Below are 24,185 nucleotides of genomic sequence, written 5' to 3' on the forward strand. Positions count from 1 at the left end.
AAAAAGATTATCCTACAACACTAGTGAGACCCAGGCCCGAGTCCTTTCTCACTCAGCTGGACCATTCTCCTCTGTGCAGCCATGATGTATGATCCTGCGTATATACATACACTCATGTGCACACACTCCTGCGGACACAGGCACACACATGCTCACACCTATACTCATATACTGACACTCACACTTGCGTGCTTATACACTCACTTACACTCCACTCGTCCACATGCCCACACATACCCAGCCGCCTTCCTCAGACAGCAAGTACAGGCATTAGTCCAGAGTAGTGCTCCTGGACTCTAGCCCATCCAGTTGGAAGATGTGTCTGTGTTTCCTGTTAATTCCTTGAAGAGGCTGTCATTTTTAAAAATACAAAATGGGCTAGACAGGTGATTCAGTGGCTAAGATCACTGGTTGCTCTTCAGGAGGACCCAAGTTTAATTCCTGGCACCCTCATAGCAGCTCACAACCCTCTAGTTCCAGGGGATCCAGCGCCCTCTTCTGGCCTCCACAGGCACTGCACACAAGTGGCTCTCAGACATGCATGCAGGCTAAACACATATAAAGTAAAAAAAAAATCATTAAAAACATGCAACAAAGTCAACAACTTAAGCATCATGACACACACACACACACACACACACAAATTGACTTTTCTTCCACCTTTATCAGCAAACAGTAAGTAGGCATCTTTTTTCTGGGTGCCATGCTGAATGCCAGTCCAGAACATAACAGAGCCTCGATCCTGCTTCCTAGGGCTTGTGGTCCAGCAGACAGGTGGCTGTACAGCAGAGCTAATGACTTTGGTCACAGAGGCATTGACCCAGGGCATAAGGTAGTGGCGAGCTATTCCTGGCTGATTGACAGCTGTCAGTCAGTACCCTGACCGTTGCCATGGACAATCTCCATCTCTACCTCGAGAAGGCAGCCTCTCCTGTGCCCCTCTAGCAGCCTGCCCACACTGCCCACCCACCTCTCTCTTTTCTGCTCCAGCCTCTAGCCTTTGCTCTGCGTACAAGCTCCACCTCCCCTTACTCAGCAAAGTCCTGTGAGCGCTGGCCCTCTGCCCACCAGCCGGCTTTGAGTGTCCTTGGTAGGCCTGCTACCTGACCATCATTCTCCCCCATGCAGACAACTGTCGGAGGAGAATGCTAACCTCCAGGAATATGTGGAGAAAGAGACCCAGGAAAAGAAGAGACTGAGCCGAACCAATGAAGAACTACTTTGGAAGCTCCAAACTGGGGACCCCACCAGCCCAATTAAATTGTCCCCGACGTCCCCAGTGTATAGAGGCTCCTCCTCTGGACCGTCCTCTCCAGCCAGAGTTGGCACCACACCTAGATGACATCGTTCTGCCACCTCCAGGAGCTCAGGCTTCTGTCCGTCTGAGGGAGTGCTGGCCAGGTGCTGGCGGCCATCCTGTGCGCATGCTCAGTAGCTGCATGTGCGTCTTAGGCAGCGTCCTCTCTGACCCCCGTGTGAGACCGTCCTGGTATTGAGGCTTAGAAAGGTGTAAGCAGCAGAGTCTGGTGTCCCAAAATGTATTAGTGTAGTTAGAGGCAAAAGAGAAACAACTCCAATTGTTCTTGACCGATGAGCTTTCACAGCGGACGTTTAGGTCAGTTACAAACAGCTCCGTTTGGAATGCACAAACCCTCCTCGTACGACCGCGTGGGTATATTCAGACACGTGGGTATACACACGTGGAGATTCTGAATTGCGTTTTTTATAACATGATGGGCTGACATATTTTAGTGACGGTCAGCAGTTTTCTAAGTTGTGCCTAAGAATTATTGGGAAATGAAAATGCATTTCTATGTAGTTTCCTGGAAATATTTCTACCCAAAATAGAAGGAGAAAAAAAGAAAAAAAAAAGAAATAGAAGCATTTCTGTCTGCCACCGAGTGGTACCCTGCTTAACACAAACACCAGCGATTTGTAGATGGTAACTACCTTTGGAGCAATTAGCTTCTTAGTCTATTAAGGTGGGGTCCCTGCTACCCCATTGCAGGATTTAGTTGTGACTCCGCCCACCCTGAGAGGATAAAACAAAAGTAGCGGGGCGGGTGGGGACACCAAGGGGTTTGGCCGATGTTTTTCCCATTAGTGATTCATGATAGTTTTGGAAACACCAGTTTAGCTTCCTCTCCACCCCCCACCTAAATAGCATCTCCGAGTCCATCATTAAGCTATTACTGAATCCTCAGGAAGATACGGAGGAGTGTGACCTTTGTAATAAGGGTGAGCATGAACTTGGAGGAAAGCAATACCCTGCATGGTCCATCCTCATGAAGGAAGAATGCTGATAGGGACCACATTCGACCAGGCGCGGAATAAGGACGCGGGCTCCTGTCATTGGCTTTCATAGGCAGCACTCCCCCTCCCACCTCCATTTTCAGTTTGGTTCTTTGACTCAACCCCATCACCACCACACATCAAGATGGCTCAGGGGTTCTAGTCAGGGCTTCCAGAAACCAACCTTTCTGTCTGGGGGTGGGGGGGAGGGGCCCGGTTCTAAAGGTGCTAGATCATGTTCTTTCTGATGGAGGATCACCAGGGCTGCCCCTGGCTGTGGTCCCATCTTAGCCCCGGAAGGCTCTCCCAAATAAGGGAGGCCGGTGTCACAGCCAGCCAGCGGCCAGTGGCCAGCAGCCGCTGGACTGGTCTTTGTCTCTAAGATGGTAGAATTAGAACATGAAAGGTATTCATGTAGTGCTATGGACGATTAGAAGCATGACCCACAGAAGAGACGTAGTTTATCAGTCAGCACAGTGGTGATAATGATACCTTTGTTTCCTGTATGTGACAAAGACCCTTCACTTCCTAAGCATGGGCCTGTCTTTGAGCATGTCCAAGATGAGAAGAGCCACTGAGCCAGGAAGAAAGAGCCTGGGGACGGTGTCAGCTTGTCCAAGGACACACATAGCCAACACAGAGGCAGATGTGGTCTACATCCCTCCTGCGGCTCGTTCATGTGACTGTAGTCAACCTCCATGGGCCTTGCCCATTCTGGAGACATCTACAGTAGAGACACACTGAAGACACAGGTCCTTTGCCGTTGGCTCTGCATGATACTGGGATACTGAGTTGGGCATCCCATAAGAGTAGCTCATGCCATGTCAATTCAACACACAGTTCTTTATTCTTTTAGGAGGCCCAACCTGCAGATATAAGTTTGGTGGCTGCTTAGCTCTCCGAATCAGGACCTGCCTCCACAGCCGCACCTGCGGATGGCGGGTCCTCAGCAATACAGACTTTGATGTGAGTATAGAATGTGGTACAGTATGTTAGACTGTTGTGGTCAAAGTGGTAGCAATGTTAGAGCTATATACCCTCACTAGGTGGACTAGAGCTTTGCCCTAATCAGCCTTGACCTTGGGCACTTGAACCAATTTCCCCATGGCCCTGGCTTTGTTTCTCCATCACAGACACCTCTCACGTATGGTGCCACACTTGAACTGAGTCCTGAGATTCAGGCGGCCCGAGCTGCTGTGCCTCTTCCACCATCCTTCTGTCTCCATGCTGCTGTGATCTAGACCTCTCAAGCGTGGGAATCGGTGTCTGGCCTCATCCCCAGGCTGGGACACAGCGTCCTCCCCTCCTGCCACAGACAGACCTACCAAACAGTGCTAGGCTCTTGATGGAGCCAGGAGGTCCTGCTGACCTGCTTCCACTCCCTCTCCATGGGCTGGGACCAGGTTCTGGTGATGTCAGGATGGGTCTGGGGCTTGGGGGTCTGATACTCTGGGATTAGTTGAAGGGGCACAATGTTCTTTTTCCTGCCCCTCCAGTTTCTGTGTTCCATATTTGTGTTGAACTTTAAAGCTTATTAAAACGGATCTGAGGAATTTTCCATGATATCCGTGTGGTGTGTGTAACTGGAGACATGTCCCATTCAGGCTCAAGTTGCCGGGAAATGAAGCAAAGGTATTTTTATACCCCTTTCTGGGTGTGCCAGAGTTGATGGCCACCAAGAAAAGTCTAGCGGCTCCTCTGCTCCCAGACTCAGCAAGTCCAAAGCTTGTACTTTCCCCACAGCCCACCAACTGGGAGCCAAGCCTATGATCGTATGGGCTTATTCGTCAGGCGCACATTTGTTCATTTCCGCCCGAAATCAGCCACTCTTCCCTTCTCACCAGCCGTCCACTGTGGATTATGGCCATTTATCCAACCTAGCCTGACCCCACAGTGTCCCACAGGTGCTGGCATTGCCTGGGGGGAGTCATGGGGGAGACCCAAATTTTCCAGTTTCCCGTATTCATTTTGGTGGAATGTGTAGGAACGGCAGAGAGACCATAACTAGGGGTCCCTGTGTTCGTGGCACTTCCTGGACCTATGATGAATCCCCCAGGGTCTCTTGAATGCCAGTCAAGCTTCCCGAATTATTGATAGAAGCCTAATGATTGACGCCCGACGTGTCACCAGGTCCTGAACTCTTAGTTTCTCCAGGGATATAACATGCCCTCCACATTTTAGTAGCCACTGTCCATTGTTCTCATCCACGCCCTGTGTGACACCACCACCTGTGTTTATTGGGGGTTTGGGTGGTGACCCAGCCCCTGGCATGTTCAGGAAATGAGATCGACGCCAGCTGTGGGAAACCGTGTTCCCGCCCATGGCTGATTCTCTGCAGGCAGAGGGAACTTGGGACTCGAACCCCTCGTCGCCTTTTCTGAATCAAAGAGCCTTGACAATCCCAGATCACCTGTGTGGGAGACCTGTATCACGTCAAGTAGGACCCCGTCAGATGGCACCCTCCCTATGGTTAGCACCAGAGGTTGCTCTCAAAGGAGGTGCCGCATTAGTGGATGGTACCAATGGACAACCGTGGTCTTCTGACTCCCCGGGCTCTCGTGCATGGTGATGGGGTCTGGAGCCTGCCCACTCTGGGGTCTGCGTCAGCTGTGCACATGTGTGCACATGCCTCTTTAGACAATAGTTCTAGCTTGGTGGGCAAGCTTAACTCAGTGAACTGAAAGGGCTGATCCCTTTGAGCAAGGGCTGACAGGCTACAACAGCCATTTCCGATCCCGCCCACTGCAGCCTTATGTTCTGCCCAGGTCTGTGTAGTTGGCAGACAAGGCAACTCTCTGGGCTATGGGGCCATACAGATTCTTCCAGTTCATAGAATACTGAGCCAGAGGGGACAGATATGACTCACCAGAAGTGTTTCATAACCAAATGGTGTGAAGGAACGTTTGCTCACACAGGACGTCCTATCCGGACCCCACATTGGAAAGGGTTTTCTGGAAACTGCTGATGCCTTTGCATGCCTTTAAAGTCTATGAGCACAGTACCCAGTGTCACCCACTAGATGGCACTGGGGAGCTGCAGGAGCCAGGACCCACGCTGCATTTCGCTCAATTCAAACTGACCAGAGTGGTAGCCTTTTGGGGGCAGGGGATAGGGAGGAGTTGGAGACAGGCTTTCTCTGTATGGTCCTGGCTGGCCTTGAACTCACAGAGATGCACCTGCCTGTGCTTCCCAAGTGCTGGGAATAAAGGCGTGTGCCGCCATGCCTAGTTGACAGCTTCCTTCTGACTGAACTTCAGGATCAAGACACCTGTGCCTTTCGGTTCCAGGATGCATGGGGCGTTCTCTGGGTGACTGTTGTGAGATGGGACTGGGTTGATTCTTGCACCCCATAAGCTGTATCCAACAGTAACTGCACCACAGTGGAGGCACCCTGTACCCCCCCAACACTGCCTGAGCTCAGGGAGCTGCTTTCCCAGGTCAGCAATGAAGGGGCAGTAGCCCACTCGAGCATGGCTTTGGCAGGCCTTGCCCTTTCCCCCCATTCCCTCTGCCTTGCTAAAAGCCTTTAGACTACACTCCTAAAGCTAGCCACCAAGGTCTATTCCCTTATTTGGCTACTTCCTTCTCCTGAGACTGACTACCAAGGTCCAGCTATTATACTACTTTGTTAAGTATTGACATCCAACAGTCAAAAGCCCCTCTGGCTCACCTAATTAACATGCCCAACTAAAATTAAATGCCTCATGCTAACACGAGGTTTCCCTTTTTACCTTTATAAACCAGCATGTGCCTATGAGCCACGGCTTTCTCTTCTCTAATCTTTCCCTTCTGGAGCAAATGAATCTCCTTTGTGTTGAGAACTTGGTCTCGGGGGTGCTGAGTCAACACTAACGTTCAGTCAAGGGGAGCTAGGGGTGTGATGTGCACCCTTCCCTTCTGGATAGATGCCTGACACTTAGACTTGGTGCCTGGTGCCAGAAATACACCCCTGGGTGTCTGCCACCACCGTCAACTCGGAAAGCACCAAGGATAAAGCTCAGCTTCCAGCCTATGAATCACTGTTCTCCAAGTAGGGCCTGAAGTCCAACTGGCGGGACTTGCCTCCTGTGCTATAAATGAATGAACAGATGCTAAGTGTGCCCTTCCCTAGAGCACCAGGGAGTCAGATATCCATCATCCTTAGATGCGTTACAGTCTTAGGCCCAGCCTGTGTTCTGCACAAAACTGTTTCCTCCAAGACGGTGTGCGTGGCAGCCAGGGCAAGTCTCTGGTGTCTGTGGGCTGGGGGGATTTTGCTGAGACCAAAGTCCTCTAGTTTAAGATTGATGGCTGATGAACCCTAAGTCCAGGTGAGTCTGGAGGGGTTAAATGGAGAGACAGCAAGAATCTAGAAGGTCAGGCCTAAAGTCTTCCCCAAATGGCTTCTAGAAAAATCGAGGCCACAATAGCATAGCCACTGGCTGTGCGCAAGGCAGAAGATACTGAAGGTGCCGAGCAGGCCCTTGACTCTTCAGACTGGAACAGGCTCAGGAACCAGCCAAGAGCTGCTAGGACACCCGAGATCACACGGTGTGCGTGGAAGCCAGACAGGATTTATTAGCATCTGCAAAAGCTTGAGAAGGTACCACACAGTAGCTTTGATTTTACAACACGGACTTGCGGGAGGGGGGGGGGGGCCAGTGTACAATGTCTTCAGCAACGAGGGGAAACACAAGTTTCACATTCTTAAAAAAGGTCATGGATGACACCTGCACTTGGCCTTAAAATAAAAGAGAATTAAAGCACGGGAATCCAGCAGAGACCAGCTTGATTTACAGTTAGCATCAGTCTTAATCTAACATTACCGTTATAAGAAACTGCAAGAAGACTATTAGAAAAATAGAACCTCAAACAAGCCAAAAAATATATACAATTTACATAATGAAAAACCACACATAACTTTTAATAATGGCTCCATGTTCAGTAGAAGGAAAAAAAATTGTCCTGGAGAAACCACAACTATTCAGGTTTGATAATAAACCAACCCTCATCGGTATCATGACCCTTTGTGATCCTTTACCCTTCAAAGCTGCAAGGCACAAACGAAGCAGGAAATATCTTAAATACATACATATATATATATATTATAACTTCTCAAATGGGAAAATAAGTCCCAAACTCAAAAAGCTTGGCAAGGAACACAAAAGTAACCCTTGTCAATAAATTAGTTCATATATGTCTTCCTAAACCTTGCTTCCTGGCCCCGCTGGGCATGCCAGCACCCTGAGAATATGTCTGGATATGATCTTCCATCTCCCCCGGGCGTTTTAGCCAGCCATTCAGACATGTAACAGAATGGTCCAGGAGAGCCCCCCTTGGTCACTGTGTCCCCAAACCATTGGCCACACCGTATTCCCCAGCTCAAATGGAGCAGTGGGTACAGAAAGACTAGATTCGAGTGAGGGAGGTAAAACCCAATTGGTAAAAATTTTTTTTTGCCTTTAAAAAAATAAAAATCCATCACAACCAAGTTGGCCTCAGGAGTGTGGCGAGTTGGACAGCTTGCTCTCCTCCAAGGAGCCTTATGTACAATCTTCTCATTACGATAGCAAACATAAGGTTCAAACTACGTAAAATAAGTGTACATAACATACATTCAACTCCGAATTTGAATTCTGTAACAGTTCCCATGTGTCATGTATTCTCTGGCCAGCGACTCCCTTCGCTAGGAGCTCAGCCAGATGTGGACTCAAACTTCCTTCTCCCACCACCAACACCCCAAGGGATGGGCACCCTGGCACTTCGATCCCCACTAAGATTCCTTAGTGCTTGGATGCTAACCGAACAGTTGGCTCTGAGTAAAAAGATTTAAGTATCTGTGGGGACATAAGACATTCAAGTCGGAAAGGATGGGTCCTGGTGAGAGCCAGGCATGAATATTTGCATTGTAGGTAGGTACACAGACCAGCAGTGCCCGTGACTTTGCCGACAGGTATGGGTGGGCCTGTGGGGCATGCCTGCACTTATCCCAGGAACCCAGTTTTTCACACTGCTGTTTCCAAGCTTCATCCTGTGTTAGACGAGGAACGAGTTCCTCGTTAGAGGGGACTGTAAACGCTAGCCAATTCAGGTCTGCCTGGGGGAAGGGGTAGGTACAAACGTACTCATGAATTTCCCAACACTATGCATGAAAAGCAGCAGGCAGTAGACAGGGCGGAGTGGATTACATATTCCCTTGGTGAGCTCACACCGGCTGAGCCAAATGTGCAGGAGGGAGTGTATCCAACCCTTGACCACTAAGGACAGGTGGAGAAGCCCAATGTCCCCCACAGCCCAGTAGTCACTTCTGGCCACTAAGACATGGTGTCCAAACCAGCTCATCAGCTCAGGGGACTGGATGGCTGTTGGGTGGAGGTATGAGATGATGCCACTGTAAAACCCAACTGTGAGCAACCGAGAACAGTATAAGCCCAGCAATCTTCCAGAGAAGTGTCCTGGACAGGACTCGACTTTTTCTTTGTTTGCAAAGTAAACCCACAACGGCCTGGCTGTAGGGTGCAGGCAGGGATGGGGTATGGGCATGGGTGCATACGCATACGTCCACACATATACAGAGGGCCCTATGTCTCCATAAAAAACATCCTCCTCCTCCATCAGAGTCACCTTCTGGAAGGTGGAGACATCTTGTACCCCACTTCTAAGCAGAGTTCCTTGGGTACCGGCTTCTTCATGAGCTTAGACCCAGAGACAGGAGGGGCACAAACTTATGGAAAAACAGGTCTTTCCAATGTGAATACTCTAGGTGGGGATAAACGAGGCATGGGGATATGTTTCTAGAATGTTTAAGTCCCAACTAGGTAGGAAATACTGGCCAAGCCGGGCAACAGAATGGGGACCTTTCTGTGGGTAGGGGGCTAAGAGACGGACACCACCTGGTTTTGAGGGATTGTCGTCAGCGTGTTTTGTTTTTGGTTTTTGGCTTGCGCATTTTTCTTTCGAGAAAGGAACTGTAGTGTGACAAGAAGTGTAGGGGAGGTGCCCTCCAGGGACCGCTCTGTGTGCCGAGGCTCCTGAGCCTCCCTCCCAAAACAGCTCCCCTGGCAACCACCCACTCTTAGGAAAAGCACACTGGCCAATCAACTTACTATGCAAGCCACCCTTGAGCATCTTTTTCTGACGAAGAAGTGGGTACAGGATGCTGCCCACAACTGGGGCCAGTGTGGGCTCCTGTGTCACACAGTGAGACATGGAGGGCAGATCTGCCACCGTTAGTAAGGTCCTCCAGAGAGATGGCAGCGGATTGCATCCCTCACCACACCTTCCTGTTTGGTAGGTGACAGGCTGCAGGCTGAAATGTCATTGTAAACACGTGGTTACGCTGCTTTAGACAGGAAGGTTTCACTCAGAAAGCAGTGACAGGTAAGCAGGAGTGGTGGCTTACACCTCTAACCTTAGCATCAGGAGGCTGAGGCAGAGGCTAGCCTGGGCTACAATACTTAGGTCTAGGCCAGCTACAGAGTGAAACCTTATCCCAAAAAGGAAACTAAAAGAAAGAAACTAAGGTTAAAAAACTTTCTCCTGATACCTCACTGGGCACTCTCTTCATCTTTGTCTATGTAGAAAAATAACAAGGGGAAAAAAAAAAATCAGACAGATACTAAACGGGCCCTAAGAAGACAACAGATAATCAAGACCTGAACAAAATAAGTTAATATTTATCAAAAATATTTTACAGCACCAATCTACATAAATTTAAATACCTATCTTTGGAAACTCAACCTTTAGGGTCTTACAATACTCCCTTTGAAATATTCTCAGACAGCCTGTGAGGCAAAGCACCCGGAAGGTGGCCAGGGCCTGGATTGGCTGCCCAGCTGCCCTCCCTACTTTTCTGGAGTCCTGGGGACAGAAGCTGAGGCCCTGCATATGCCAGGCAAGTGGCTATACCTATGGCCCGCAGCAAGTGGACTACACGCTATCCTGTGTTTCCAAGAACCTTCTAGAGCAATGGGAAGACATCAGTGTACCCAGTCCATTTCCACCAAACTCGTTTCAAAGGCCAGATAGGTAGGCTTCAAAAACATCATTTACATTAGTATGAGACAGTGGCCTTCCCCACTTCAACATGGGGTGGGGGATTGGCTCTGAATGGCTCTGAAATGAGAATCCACCGGCATTTTCACCATCCTTGGTTTGTCTACACAGAGTCCCTGATGCCCTACCCAGAGAGCTGAGGGTGTGGGGGAGGGGAAATGCAGGCATACACAGGAAGCATAAGGTCCAGGCCGGGGTGGAAATCTCACCGCCAGCAGGCAAAGCTACCATAGCACTTGAAAGACAGAGAATACAAGAAGAATAGCAATGTCATGTGAAGACCACATGCCTTGAGCCACAAGCTGATGGCACTTGGCAATTATCTGGCTGTTTTCCAAGTTAACATTAAGCCCCAACTTAATCTGGCGGGGTGAGTCACAGCCCTCCTTAGATGTAAGAGGCCACACAGATTGCGTCAGTGGCCAGAAAAAGCGTCACAACCCCACATTGAGCTACCACCTGTCTGAAGAACCTCAGGCAACCTGAGAGCCTGACTCAATCCTGCTAAGACCTCATGTTCCAATAACTCAGGACAGTGAGGACGGATGCCAAGAGCCAGCCAGGAATTGAACTAGAGAACGTCCGCTAGTCCTCGCAGGCAGAGCCGGCCTTCCCACCTTGACACCACTGATCCCTCTAGGGGTCTTCCGCCTTCTGTGCTTAAGATGAATGGCCTTTACCATGCTGGGGTCTGTCACCATGTCAGAGGCCAGGAAAAGATGTGTGGACTGAGGTTCCGACCTATCACTCCAGCCTGGAAGCAGTTCAAATGAGAATCAGTTCCTTCTCTTTAGGTACTCGGCAGTTGATTGGCCGTTGGGCAGCGTTGCTGGGGACTTGCCATCTCATAGGGTTAGTCTTGGATCTTGTGGTGGGTAGGCTGTCCTGACTGGGCGGACAGAGAGACGCTCTAAGGATCGGGAGTGTGCACATGAACAATACCAGCATGGTCCCGGGGAGGGAGGCCTGCTTTCCAAAGAAGAGGAGAAGGGGGCCTTGCTTCTGCTGGGGGCTGCAGCAGCAAAGAGTGCCCAGCGGGCAGGGAAGAAGGCTGCTTTCTTTGTTCATGGGGATATGAGACCAAGGAGCTGTCTGGAAGTGACCAGGACCTCAGGAGCTGGCTGCAGGGCTGTCTGGCCGGGTTATGTCAGCTGTGGCTGAAGCTGCAGTCCAGCTCACAGCACCTTTGGTGACACCGGGGATGTGGACGGATCCTACGGCATGGGTGGAGGGAGTGTGAAGTCCCAGGCCTCTAAGGGCACCCCTCAACCGCTGCCACCTTGGGGGAGTGGGGCTTCGCGTCATTTGCCCTGGTTCAAGTTCCTGTCAGGAGTCCTTGCTGGGCCAGCAGCCAGGTTCGCCTCCTCGCTGTGCCACAGCCCATAACCGAAGTAGATGCTGAAGCCTACGGGTAGAGAGGGGAGCAGAGGTGAGAAGAAAGGAGGCAGGGCTTTCAGACCCACCCTGGCATAGGAGCCACAGGGGGCTGCCCAAGTAGACCCATAGAGACAACACAGGGCCCCAGGAGTGAGGTCAGTCACAGTCACAGTGTCCTGCTTGCACAGTGGCAAAACTAGGTAGGTGGTTACACATTGGCCTTCCTGAGTAGCAGGATGTTGGGCTGTTGTCTGCCACTAGGTGGCCTCAGAGTACCAGAGAGACACTGTTCCTTTCCAGGATGGGACTTCTAGCAGGTACTCTGCCTAGACTGGCCCATGGGCTCTGTTTTTTCCAAGACTGGAGAAATGCAGCGAGCACAGGATGCACTGACCCAGCCCCCAGGGCTCCCCACATCGGCAGTGGCGACTGTGAACGACCCACAGGGGACTGTGAGCACATGGCTCAGGGCCACCTGTGCAATCGACATAGGAATGCCGTCCCGAAGGGCTCAGCTGCCTGGAGTCCAGGAAAGGACATCACACTCTACAACCCAGACACTCCACCACCAAGAAATGGGTAGCAAACGAGGTCCCTTTTCCAGGTCCATACAAAGAAAAGGTGCAAGTACTACTCATGAGCTTTCAGGGTCCCAGGACACACATCAAGGCTAGTCCTGTGTCCGTCGTTGTCGTGTCCTCCCCCTCTACCCCCATCCTAACCCCCACCATCAGCACAACCCAGACACACTGAATGAAAAGGACTGAAACCAGTACCTACAGCCAGCCCTAAGGTTAGATGCCTGGGGTGGAGGAATGGGGGCGGGGCCACACACCATCAGCCCTAGCGAAGGCAACCAACCCCAAACAAGATATCTGTCATCCTATCAGGAGGCTCCCGCCTGACAACAGGCCCCACCACACACTGCCCTGCTCGCAGATGTACTTTTTTTTTTTAATTTATTTATTATGTATACAACATTCTGCCTCGAAGTATGCCCGCATGCCAGAGGAGGGCGCCAGATCTCAGTACAGATGGTTGTGAGCCACCATGTGGTTGCTGGGAATTGAACTCAGGACCTCTGGAAGAGCAGCCAGTGCTCTTAACCTCTGAGCCATCTCTCCAGCCCCTCGCAGAGGTACTCTGTACGAGGTACTCATAGAGAGGGACTATACGAGCCTAGAGTCCGTACAGACCAAGAGGTGCAACCTAGACTTTCTGTCTGGGATAACTGGGGCTTTAGGAGTAACTAGCCCTCATACCTCATGCTTTTTAAACTTCAAGATCAAGCCTGGTGAGATTACTTTCTTGGGAAATAGCCTATTAAAAGTATCTGAAAGGGAAAGGTGGCCCCACAAACATACCAGGAGTTCAATGTTGTTTTAGAGCCAGGCCACTGACTACCTATGTGTCTTTATGTTGGCCAAGGAGAAAGGAGGCAGGTTCTGGAACACGAACTCTCCAGCTAAGAAGCAGGAGGGAAAGCGAGCAAGCCTACACAGTGGACTCCAAGAGAAGCTGGGATACTGAATGTGTGTCGCCCAGCAAAACCCACGACCTGGCGTACCTAGCAGCATCCACACTGCGAACCGGACCCAGGTGCCCTGATCCAGCTGCATCATGAGATAGACATTCACAAAGATGCTCAAGACGGGAAGTATGGGGACAAAGGGTACCTGCAGAGACACGAGGCAGTATCAGATGAGAGGGGGCAAACTCAACAGCGTGCACCAAACAGAATCGCCCCACGCATTCCTCGTAACAGCCTAGCAGAGGGACATCCATTTTATCCCCAAGGTTAGGTTGTTATTGTTATCTGTAAATTGTAGCTGCCTTAGTCACCTCCAGCGCCAAGGAATGCCATGACATCATGATGTTTAATAAATGCCCTTGGAGACGAGGTGTGTGCCCCACTAACTGAGGACCGGGACACAGAGGGGCTCCTATTTCTAGAGACATGCCCTGACTTAGCAAGGCATTTTGTGCTCCGAGGGTCCCCAAGCTTAAATTCCCAGGACTGGCCAGTCACAAGGGCCCAGCTTTCCGGCAGAAAATGCCTGTGACCCATCAGTACATCCCCTACAGGCCTGCTCACCTTAAATGAGAGCTTGGTTTTGCTCTCAGGCTGTCTCCAGATGATGCCTGTCACGAGCATGCAGAGGAGGACTGACCCTGTCATCACAAAGACTGCCCACAGCGTCCCTTCAGCCAGGGCCTCTCTCGCAAGCACGGCCACAATGCACACGATGACGATAAGGACGGCTGAGAGAGATAAAGAAGAGTGGGGAAGAACCCCCATATAAACCATAGATCTCCCCAAGTCTTTCAAAAGGAGACTGCATCCGGGTCATGAGTTAAATGAGAATGAAAAGTTGGTGTCACTCATCTTTTCCACCTTCTTCCCCATCCCAACCAACCCTGTTCTCATCCCTGTGGACCAGAAGCCACATGACACCAAGACAGACCTCAAACTCGTTCCCAGGGAAAGGGGAGCTCTTACCTAGGAGACTGGCTGAAACATTCACAATTAGCCCAGAGAATTTGGATGGTTCCATATTCTTGGGTGACAGGACGGTTTTCAGAGAAAACTTCTCGGCTACTGGTAAAAAGCCCGTCTGCGAGTCACTGGCACTGACCTCATTCTGGTCTACTTGCTCTAACTCGTCGGTGGTTCTGGCCATCTGGTATACCAGGTTAGGTTGCTCTGGTTGGTACCTGTAAAGACATAACCTGCTTTTGTTTCCATTCCCAGCCCCACATAGAGGCTCAGCACCTCCTCAAGCACCAGCACATATGGAGTGAACAGATGTACGCAGGCAAAATACTCATACACATAAAATAGTAAAACTAAATCTAAATAAAATTGCAGGTAGAACTCTGTGAGTTTAAGGCCAGCCTGGTCTACAGAGCCAGTTCCAGGACAGCCAGGACTACAACAGAGAAACCCTGTTTTAAAAAGCCAAAATGGAAAAGAAAAGACACACATGCCCGGTGTGGTGGCGCAGGCTTTTAATCCCAGTACTCAGGAGGCAGAGGCAGGTGGATCTCTGTGAGTTTGAGGCCAGCCTGGTCTACAGAGTGCGTTCCAGGCTGCCAAGGCTATTACACAGAGAAACCCTGCCCATCCCTCCGCCCCCCCTCAAAAAAAAAAAAACGAAAGGATACACACACGTCAGTTTAAGTTCTCAATGAGCCTTCAAAGATAAGGGCATGAGGCATGGGCTATAAATGGGTAGAGAACAGTGCAGTCTCTTGCAACACAAGAACAAAGGACAGATCAAGTCCTTCCACTTTGGGTCAATACTCAACCTTGGTGTTCCACTCTGGGTAACGATGGGGAGACCACTGAACAGCAGTCCAGTGAAATGTCCCAGAAGGTTCTCTTGATCAAGGAAGTAGCAGTGGCCCTTGGATGTGACAACGTTAGGGCCCTTCTCGCCAAACCATTGTCCAGAGCTCAAAGTGAGGACAAAGATAAGAAGCGGTAACGCGGGGATTCCACTTGCTACAGGAAACTGGAGAATCGCTGACCACAGGCTGGTGGATGGACAAGCCCTGTCTGCACGACCTAACCTGACGAAGCTATTCTAAATCCTAGAGTAACTGCAGAGCCAGTGAAGAACTAAGACGGAGGCATGACTTCCAAGACATGAACGAGCTACCTGGGGATGAGACGTGTTTACACGAGGGCGGGTCCTTGCCTCAACCAGACAGGCTCTCGCCAGCTTTTCGAAGCAGGGTACCTTGTGAACTGCTTTGTGGGTAATCAGTTCCAAGTACCAGAAGAGCGTGCAGCAAGGCCGCTAACCGTTCTTCCCATAGATTCAGCTATGCCTGGTGATTTGGCCAATTAAGAAAGTGGGTGGAGCTCAGGGAACACATTCGTGTGGAGCCCCTAGAACTGAATTAGGGGTGCATGAACTTGTCTGAGCTGAGCCTGCCAAGTCACTAGTAGGGACCAGCTTAAGTTTTATGGAAATTGGGTGCTGGAAGAAAATGAAGCCATTTGCCTTCCAAGGAGAAACTCCTTAAGAGAAGGGAGCTCTGGCTGAGTGATAATATTTGTGAATACATGTTCTCATGACAGGCCACTTCTGGCTGTCCTTAGAGCAGATTCCTGTTCCTCCACATCCAAGCAAAGATGGAGCGGAGGCCCATGCTCTGGGAAGCTGTGGGTGGGGGAGACACCGTGGATCCAAGCTCTTGTAGCTCTAAAGCCAATTTAATGCTACTCCCCTCAAAAGATGACCAATTAGAATCCAGTGTCCTTCCCTGAAAGTTACACGTTACGGGACAGAAGCATCATACTGACCCGGTTTCATAGGCCTTAGATTCTGCTGATGTAATCTGGGGCTAAGCTCCCAGGATCATCTATGCCAGCAATTGGGCCAACCGAAGTCATTGCCCTAAGCCTTCTAAATTTTGGACCCCAGACTCAGACCAATGCTGGCGCTGCGGATTTGTCTTTAACCTTCTAGCATTTAGCCACAGAAATAGAGGATGTGATAGGAGGGACCGGCTTATGTGTGGGAAGGGGGCGGGGCACACAGATGAGATGACAATGAGACACATGGGGGGAGGGGCTGACCACGTTGCACTTTCTACTCAGCAGCTTCCAATTAAGCTAATATAGCCTGAATATTACACCTTATGAACTCATGCACCATTTGTCAGAAATGTTAAAACAACCATAATGGGGCTAAGATTTGTCATGGAAACCAGGAGAGCCACACCTACCTTAAGACCAATACACAGGCTGCCACCAGAGAATAGGCCAGGAGTGTGCCAATGGACATGAGGTCTACCAGGTCCTTCAATTCAAAGAGGAAGGCCATCACAGCTGGGGAGAAGACAGACATCAGGGTTGCGAGTGGCCCTCGGCCCACATTATAGTTAGGCTACCCTTCACCTGTAATCTGGGGTACACCCAGCCCCACCCTCACTCAGCCTGACCATGAGAGAAACATTGCTCAGTTGAAGACAGGCTCAAGTTGAAAAAGTTCTCAAGAAATAGAAATTATTAGCATTGACATTTGTATAGAGTACTTTCTTCTTCCTCCCCCTACTCCACCTCCTCCTTCTGGATAATCTTCCAAGGAAAACCCAACTACAGATGAATACTGTATGTTAGCAAGTTCAGCTAAGAGTTTATAGCTAGTGGATGGGAGACCCAGAATCTGCACCAGATTCTTATTGTTCTTTCTTCTCTCTCTCTCTCTCTCTCTCTCTCTCTCTCTCTCTCTTTTTCGAGACAGGGTTTCTCTGTGTTAAAAGAACTGGCTGTCCTGGAACTAGCTCTGTAGACCAGGCTGGCCTTGAACTCACTGAGATCCACCCGCGTTTGCCTCCCATGCATGCCACCACCGCCCAGTTTTTATCAGATTCTTGCAACTCTGACCCCACTGTGACTTCTGCCACATGTTGGTGACTCATGGACAGCCACATCCATGTGTCCATCTATATATCTATCACCTACCCATTCATCTTCCCCGTCTATCCATATTTATCTGTATTCATCCATCCAGCCTTCCTCCATCCACCCATCCGTCTCTCTGTCCATCCTCCATCTGCTTATATGTCTCTCTTCCATCTGGGCATCTACCTCCATCATTCTTCTACCCACTCATCTTTCCTTCCTCCATCCACCCACACTCTATTCCCACATGCAACTATCCATCCTTGCTCCATCCCTCCTACCATAGCCATCAACCACCCATGCCTCCTCCATCCACCATTCACCCAGCCAGCCAGCACTGCTGAAGAGTTCTAGGTACCCAGCCTTGAAGAGGGCAGACCACGGTGTCTGGCCTGCTAGCGTATCACCTAAAGACACATGTATCAGGAGATAATGGGGATGGGACGTCCCAGAAGCTCCTACCCTAGGCAGGTAAGTAAGGAGGGAAAACAGTCATCCTCACATGTGACAAGTTCCCTAAATGGTACTATCCCTGACACCAAACCAACCTTGCCATCCTGCCACCCAACGTTGGCCTTTAGAAGAACTGAACATACATGCTGAGAAGTCTGGGTCCATGGTACAGCACTAGCCTAGTAAATGCCAGCTCAGTCTCCAGTGGTATGATAAACATGTGTTTGTTTCAAAGTTCCCTGTGTGTCTATTAATGTCAATGAATAATGCCAATGTTCCCATTTAAACAATAAGTTGGCAGGATCTACTTTGGGATATTTTCAAGTCACACGCAAATCAATACAAATTAAAGCAGACCACGACACTATCAATTTCCCATAAACATCTCTGTTTATGAAGTCCCACCAGATCAATGCAAGACAAACAAATTTAAGTTGACGATGAATACTAAGATCAGAGAGTAGTGGAGGCCATCCACACAATCAGATCACCTTCCGCCCACGCATGCCGCACCCGCCTCCATTCTCGGTCACAGAGAAGCCCAAACTGCTACCGTGTGAGGTGGTTTTAGAATACCAAATATTAATCCCACCAAAGGTGGGGAAATGGACAAATACTCGGCTTGACAAGTGTGTGCACTTTAAAGTCACCTGAAAGGTCATAGTGGACGTCCTTTTATGAGGACAGCAAGGAAACCGTATCAAATTCTGTGGGAACTGAACAAATGACTCAGTTACTTGAGTCTGCAGGTCATGTTGTGACCTGGTGCCCAGAACCTGACTGCTATAATTACATGCAGAAATATTGGTAAATGATTTTGTTTTCTTTTTTTTAATATAATAATAGTCACAAAACTAAAATGCTTTACTAAGGTATACATACTAATAAAACTAGTAAATCATTTGTTCATTTGAGATGACAATTTAATCAATTGTCAGTCAGGTGGTGGTGTCACATGCCTTTAATCCCAGTGCTCAAGAGGCAGAAACAGGAGGTTCTCTGTGAGTTCGAGGCCAACCTGCTCAATAAAGTGAGCTCCAGGACAGCCAAGGCTACACAGAGAAACCCTGTCCTGAAAATCCACAGATGACAGATGGAGACAGTCAATGGTCTTACTAGTTGCCATTTGACATGACACCAAGATACAACTTGTTTAGTACCGTGAGGGTTCTGTAAGAAACTTCTTCTGGCATGTATACAAACAGGAATCAGGAGCAGCTCTGCCTTCCTGGGTGTGACCCTGGCTCACCACTTCTCGAGCTGAACAGTGGGTTCTAACCTCAGTCGTGAAAGGAAGAAATAACAGACTGCCGGATGCACGCCAGTGTGCACGCGGGCTTCCTTCAGGTCCCCCAATATTGCCCAAAGGTTCTTTAGTTTACAGAGTTCATCTATCACAGCTATACTCCCGAGGATGAACACGATTGCAAAGAAAACGTCCTCTGCTCTGGCTCTATCGTTATTTGAGGGCAAACAGCAAAACCCTACATATGCTCCCTGGGAAAAAGATAGTACAAGCTTAAAAAAAAAGGACTGTTCAGGGCATTCATGCTCCAGTGAATCTATAAGCTAAGATGCATGGACACTAGACTTGCTGGAGCTTACCCATGAGTCCTGCAAAAGGCCAGCCTACCAAATGCTACACAAGGAAACACTCAGGAGGCAGGAAGACGGGTGTCTTTGAAAGGATAGTCGTACGTGTGTGAGCTCTGCCTACAGAGATCACAGCAAAAGTTGAACTCTAAGAATAATTCCATCCCATTCTCTGGAGACCTGCCTTCTTTGTCTTGTATCAAACGTATGGTTATCTAGGGCTACAGAGCTAGATCAGCAGTTAAAAGCATTGGCTGCTCTTGTAGAGGACCTGAGCTCAGTTCCCAGCAAACACATGTTGGCAGGGGGCTCACAACCATCTGGAGCTCCAGTTCTGGGGGATGTGATGTCCCCTCTGGCTTCCATGGGCACCAGTCACACACTAAAAAAAAATTTCTTTGAAAGGCAGTTATCTTTTAGTGAGCCCCGTTCTGAGTATAAAAAGCTGTAGTTTCGAAAGCGCTAATGGATGAGTTGCAGTTTTCACAGTTCACGCGGACGAGTAGACTTCTAGGTGTCACCCTAAGAATGCTGACTTAGCTGCTCAAACAGCAGAATGGGAAATGTGTCCCAGTGTTTACCAGCAATGGCGCCCGAAGTCAGCGTAGCAATCACTGGTGTCTTGGTCCTCTCATTGACTCTGGCCAAATATTTAAACAGTAATCCATCCTCAGCCATAGCGTAGATAACTCGGGGCATGGGAAACATGGAGCCTAGGAGACTGGGTGAGAAAAAGGCAAAACACGCGAGTAAAAATACGGCACTGGCCAAAAAGGCCTCGGAAGACCCAGGCATGACCACCACCAAGGAGAGGTATCTGCCTGCACCAAGATCCACTCCCTTCATAACGCCTCTCACCCAAGGCTCTGGGACTCAGCACCTCACATAACTCACACTGTAGGTGTAAGAGCAATGAAAAGAACGGGAGCACATAACATAAGGGAGTGGGCAATCCAGGAGCAACATCCAAGAGGGAGCGCTTGCACTGACACCTTCAATCATTCCTGGCTGAGGCCACTCATTATTAGCAAACAGTTCCCGTTTACACAAGCTGGCGGGGAAGCACTGCAAGCGTGTGAGCCTTGCTTGCTGCGTGTTGCGGTTGGGGGTTATGTGCCTCATTGAAAGGCACCCACTCTTTACTTAAAGGAGCTTCTGCCTTACAGCCAAACTAGAAGCCAAAAATGCAGCGATCAAAGAGGGGGCCTGGTTCAGAGGTCAAAGTCAGGAGCAGGAAGCCATTTCCTTGCCAAGCTTCATGCCAAGTTGGCCCCAGTTCTTCGCAAAAGTATGGTGGCCTCCCTTTACTGAGTTTCACTTTCTGTAGTCAACGACAGTATGAATATTAGATGGAAAATTCCAGAAATATGCAATTGATAGTTTTACCTTTTTTAAAGGTCACTACAAAATAATGCTTTTATTATACCCTTAGCTACGGATGTCAATCTCACTGTGCCAAATTTATGTAGGGTTTGGAATGATCCATTGTTTCAGGAATCCATTAGAGATCTCAGAGTGTAGCTCCCCGTGTATAAAGGAGAATACCTGTATTAATAACACAAGTAACTTATAGGAACAAAATGCACAAGCCATACCATTGGCATTGGAGTACTGGGACTGATACGCAATGAGCCGTACCATTGGCGTTGGGGTGCTGGGGTTTGTACACACAAGCCACACCACTGGCGTTGGGGTGCTGGAGTTCATACACACAAACCACACCATTGGCGTTGGGGTGCTGGGTTCGTACACACAAGCCACACCACTGGCATTGGGGTGCTGGGTTCATACACACAAGCCACACCACTGGCATTGGGATGCTGGGGTTCGTATACACAAGCCACACCACTGGCATTGGGATGCTGGGGTTCGTACACACAAGCCACACCACTGGCATTGGGGTGCTGGGTTCGTACACACAAGCCACACCACTGGCATTGGGATGCTGGGGTTCGTATACACAAGCCACACCACTGGCATTGGGATGCTGGGGTTCGTACACACAAGCCACACCACTGGCATTGGGGTGCTGGGTTCGTACACACAAGCCACACCACTGGCATTGGGATGCTGGGGTTCGTATACACAAGCCACACCACTGGCATTGGGGTGCTGGGTTCGTACACACAAGCCACACCACTGGCATTGGGATGCTGGGGTTCGTATACACAAGCCACACCACTGGTTGTGCTGGGATTGGCAGCACTCAGGAAGCTGCTCTCACCTGGCAGACAGTGCGCAAAGGGAGCCGACGGCCACTGCATACTTAGCCCCTTCCCAGCCACTGTACTTGAAGGCACCAGGCAGTGGGCTGTCGGTGTCGAGACAGCAGTAAGGCATCATGAGCGTGAGGGCTGCGGACACCCCGAAGTAAGCTACGAAGCAAATGAGGAGCGATGCCACGATGCCCACGGGAATGGCCTTCTGGGGGTTCTTGACTTCTTCGCCTGGAAGCAGCAGATGTCAGTTGGTGAGGGAACCAGAGCAAGAGGTGTCACAGCCTCTACATGATCATACTAAAGCGCATGCCCCACAGGGCTCAGCCTGCCCTTCCTGTGACAGAGCAGGGCCCTGGGTAACGCCCGCCACACAACTACAGCCCGAGAGGGTGTTCCTGACCTCTCTATCACAGGTCAGCTAAGGGAGAGGCTCGTTTCCTTTGGCTGAGAGAAGCTGAGAGGCTCGAGGGAGCCTGACCTCGTCCGTCTGCCAGGACGTCGTTATTACAATGGCCTGGGAGTGTAGATATGAAATCAGGCTGCAGCCGCACTGTCATTGTCCCATGCTAACGACACAGCCCTGCTGACGTCAATGATGTAATTTCCTGTCGGGCCCTGCTCCTAGGGGAGGTCAGAAGGCAGCAGAGAGAGTAAGAAGAGATCAGCAGGAAACGACAGACCTACACAGTTACTCCTGTGGGACCAGAGCAGCGAGTGGAGTGTGCCAACAGGAAAGGAATTACTAGCGGTGGCTGCAAAGGAGAAGGGCCCCATGGGAGGGGAGTCCACATACCTGTGGTGGCGATGCAGTCGAAGCCCACGAAGGCATAGAAGCATGTCGCTGCCCCTGACAGGACGCCAGAGAACCCAAAGGGCATGAACCCTCCCTCTCCATGTTTCAAGTTTGTGTCACTATGGGGAAAAGAAAGAGAAAAAAAAAAAGCAAAGATTAGAACACCTGCTGCACAGTTTCATTTGGGGGACAGCACTGCTCTGAAAAAAAAAAAAAAACCAAAAAAACCACAGTGCTTAATCTTCCAGTCCCAGTCCCCCAATGAGGGCGCTCAGAGGATAGCAGGCCTCTCCTCCCCAGGGCCCAGGGCCCCAATGGCACACACTATTAACTTTTCCAGAAACACTTTCTACATAAAGATTTTGATAGGGAGAGGCAGAAGTCTGATGGGACACGGGAGAATTTCGACGCTGTGTATGAGCTCTTCCTAGTCTTCTCCCCAGGAAACCATCGGCTGGGAACACTACTCTGACCCAGGCCCCGTGTGCACCAGGAGCTTAAGTCTAAAACCAGACCTTTCTAAACAAAATAAGGTTTTACACAGGCAACTGATTTTCAGTCAACCGCCCCATTCCTTGAACTCCCGTGTAAATGGGGGAAATTACTGCAGATAAAGTGTGGGTGTTTGCTCTCACAAAGAAGGCTGGAGGGTCCTCCACGTGAGGGAGTCTGGGAGGAAGATGTGGGGCTGTCACTGAGGGACAAGCAACTTCATATGTGACTACACAGGGCTATTGTGAAAAAATGCAAATCTATAGCTGGAAAGGGGGAAAAGAATAAATGAATTAGCTATGACCATTTATAGACTACGAAAATGGAAGAGCTGGGCGCCTGGCCTGTAGAAAGCTGCTCCTAAAGCAGCAGTCCCCTGTGACCCAGCAGTCCCACCCAGGCAACAAATGTCACCCTGTCTGGGAGGTCCATTGGTGCTGTGTAAACCATCCCTGCGGTGGCCAGTGACGGGACGACTGGGAAACGCAATTACTGCTGCTAGCCCATGCGAGCTGCAATTAAAAACGTGAGCCCTCACTCGCCACCAGGAAACAAGAAAAGCCCTCGCTGTCTCACTCCCGCCTGTAAATAGCAGCCAATGAAATGTGACCTCCGGAGTTTCCAAAGTCTACCGTGGCGCTTCAAAGCATATTTTGAGTTGGCTTCACTCCACCCTCAATTCAAGCGGACCAATAAATGTGGCGTAAATATAACTGACTCCAGGATGTTTGGGAATGAGGCAGTAAAAGTCCACATTTCTCCACAGCAGAATTTGTAAAAGGAAAAAAAATACTTTTATTTGAACTGATCATTAGAGGATAGTAGCACTGGGAGTTTTGTGTATCTAATGCAACACCTTCCTAGTTCCATTGCAATCGTAATAAAGGTTGTAGCCAGTGCCCAACGTGGTGTTCACAACGGCTCAGATCTCTAGCGCTGGCGGCACCTTCCAGCCTCCTCTGTAGCTACATGTGGCTAATCACTGGATTCTGGTGGAGAGAATAAAGACGGGGGTAGCGGGTAGAAGCATGTGGATGGGCTGGGGAGGGGATGTGGAAGAGGTGTGCCAGGCTCACCTTCAGAAACTGTAGGCATACCCTGTCTGTATCTTATTCTAGTTTCCCTTCTGGAAAAATCTAGGGTATGTTCGCACACCCTGTCCAGCACTAAGGAGTGATGGACGCCAAGAGTCGCCACCACACAGGACAGAGCAAATGAAGACATCTGGGCTTCCGAGGTGGCCAGCCGCTCTCAGAGAAAGCCACGGTGTCTCACAAAAGTCCCCTCATCATGGCAATTTCAGCACTAGCCTTAATAAAAACAGAACCACAGACAACTTCCCCTTGTGTGTCATGAGACACAAAGATGCAGCTGAAAATTTGACCAAGATTAAAATGACACTGTAACTATTGGGCTTTGTTTCCTCAACGTCTGGGACTTGCAGAAAACACGGTAGCTGAACACCTTTGGTCCCAGCACATGGGAAGCAAAAGCAGGTGGATCTCCAGGAGATGGA

The 24,185-nt window shown here is 49.8% G+C and overlaps 2 protein-coding genes across 6 annotated transcripts in view; one reads left to right on the plus strand and one right to left on the minus strand.

Annotated features, from left to right (window-relative positions):
* Positions 1 to 3,849, plus strand: part of Mtus2 (microtubule associated scaffold protein 2) — a 362,594-nt gene extending 358,745 nt beyond the window's left edge. For 2 of the 4 annotated variants that reach the window (XM_041678087.1, XM_041678088.1), the window contains one exon: positions 1,129 to 3,849. In XM_041678087.1, the coding sequence (XP_041534021.1) occupies positions 1,129 to 1,342 (214 nt within the window). In that variant the 3' untranslated portion in view covers positions 1,343 to 3,849. The remainder of the gene's footprint in view (positions 1 to 1,128) is intronic. The other 2 variants (XR_005976596.1, XR_005976595.1) reach the window with 2 other exon arrangements.
* A 2,986-nt stretch (positions 3,850 to 6,835) lies between these two features.
* Positions 6,836 to 24,185, minus strand: part of Slc7a1 (solute carrier family 7 member 1) — a 69,614-nt gene continuing 52,264 nt past the window's right edge. For both annotated transcript variants that reach the window (XM_041677953.1, XM_041677954.1), the window contains 8 exons: positions 22,178 to 22,296; positions 21,390 to 21,612; positions 19,747 to 19,886; positions 16,441 to 16,543; positions 14,204 to 14,418; positions 13,799 to 13,965; positions 13,271 to 13,379; positions 6,836 to 11,731 (listed from right to left, as the gene is read on the minus strand). In XM_041677953.1, coding sequence (XP_041533887.1) covers positions 11,628 to 11,731; positions 13,271 to 13,379; positions 13,799 to 13,965; positions 14,204 to 14,418; positions 16,441 to 16,543; positions 19,747 to 19,886; positions 21,390 to 21,612; positions 22,178 to 22,296 — 1,180 coding nt within the window. In that variant the 3' untranslated portion in view covers positions 6,836 to 11,627. The remainder of the gene's footprint in view (positions 11,732 to 13,270; positions 13,380 to 13,798; positions 13,966 to 14,203; positions 14,419 to 16,440; positions 16,544 to 19,746; positions 19,887 to 21,389; positions 21,613 to 22,177; positions 22,297 to 24,185) is intronic.

Source organism: Microtus oregoni, unplaced genomic scaffold (assembly GCF_018167655.1).
Source record: "Microtus oregoni isolate MIOR12 unplaced genomic scaffold, Mior012 000029F_ref0000214, whole genome shotgun sequence".
NCBI classification, from domain to species: Eukaryota; Metazoa; Chordata; class Mammalia; order Rodentia; family Cricetidae; genus Microtus; species Microtus oregoni.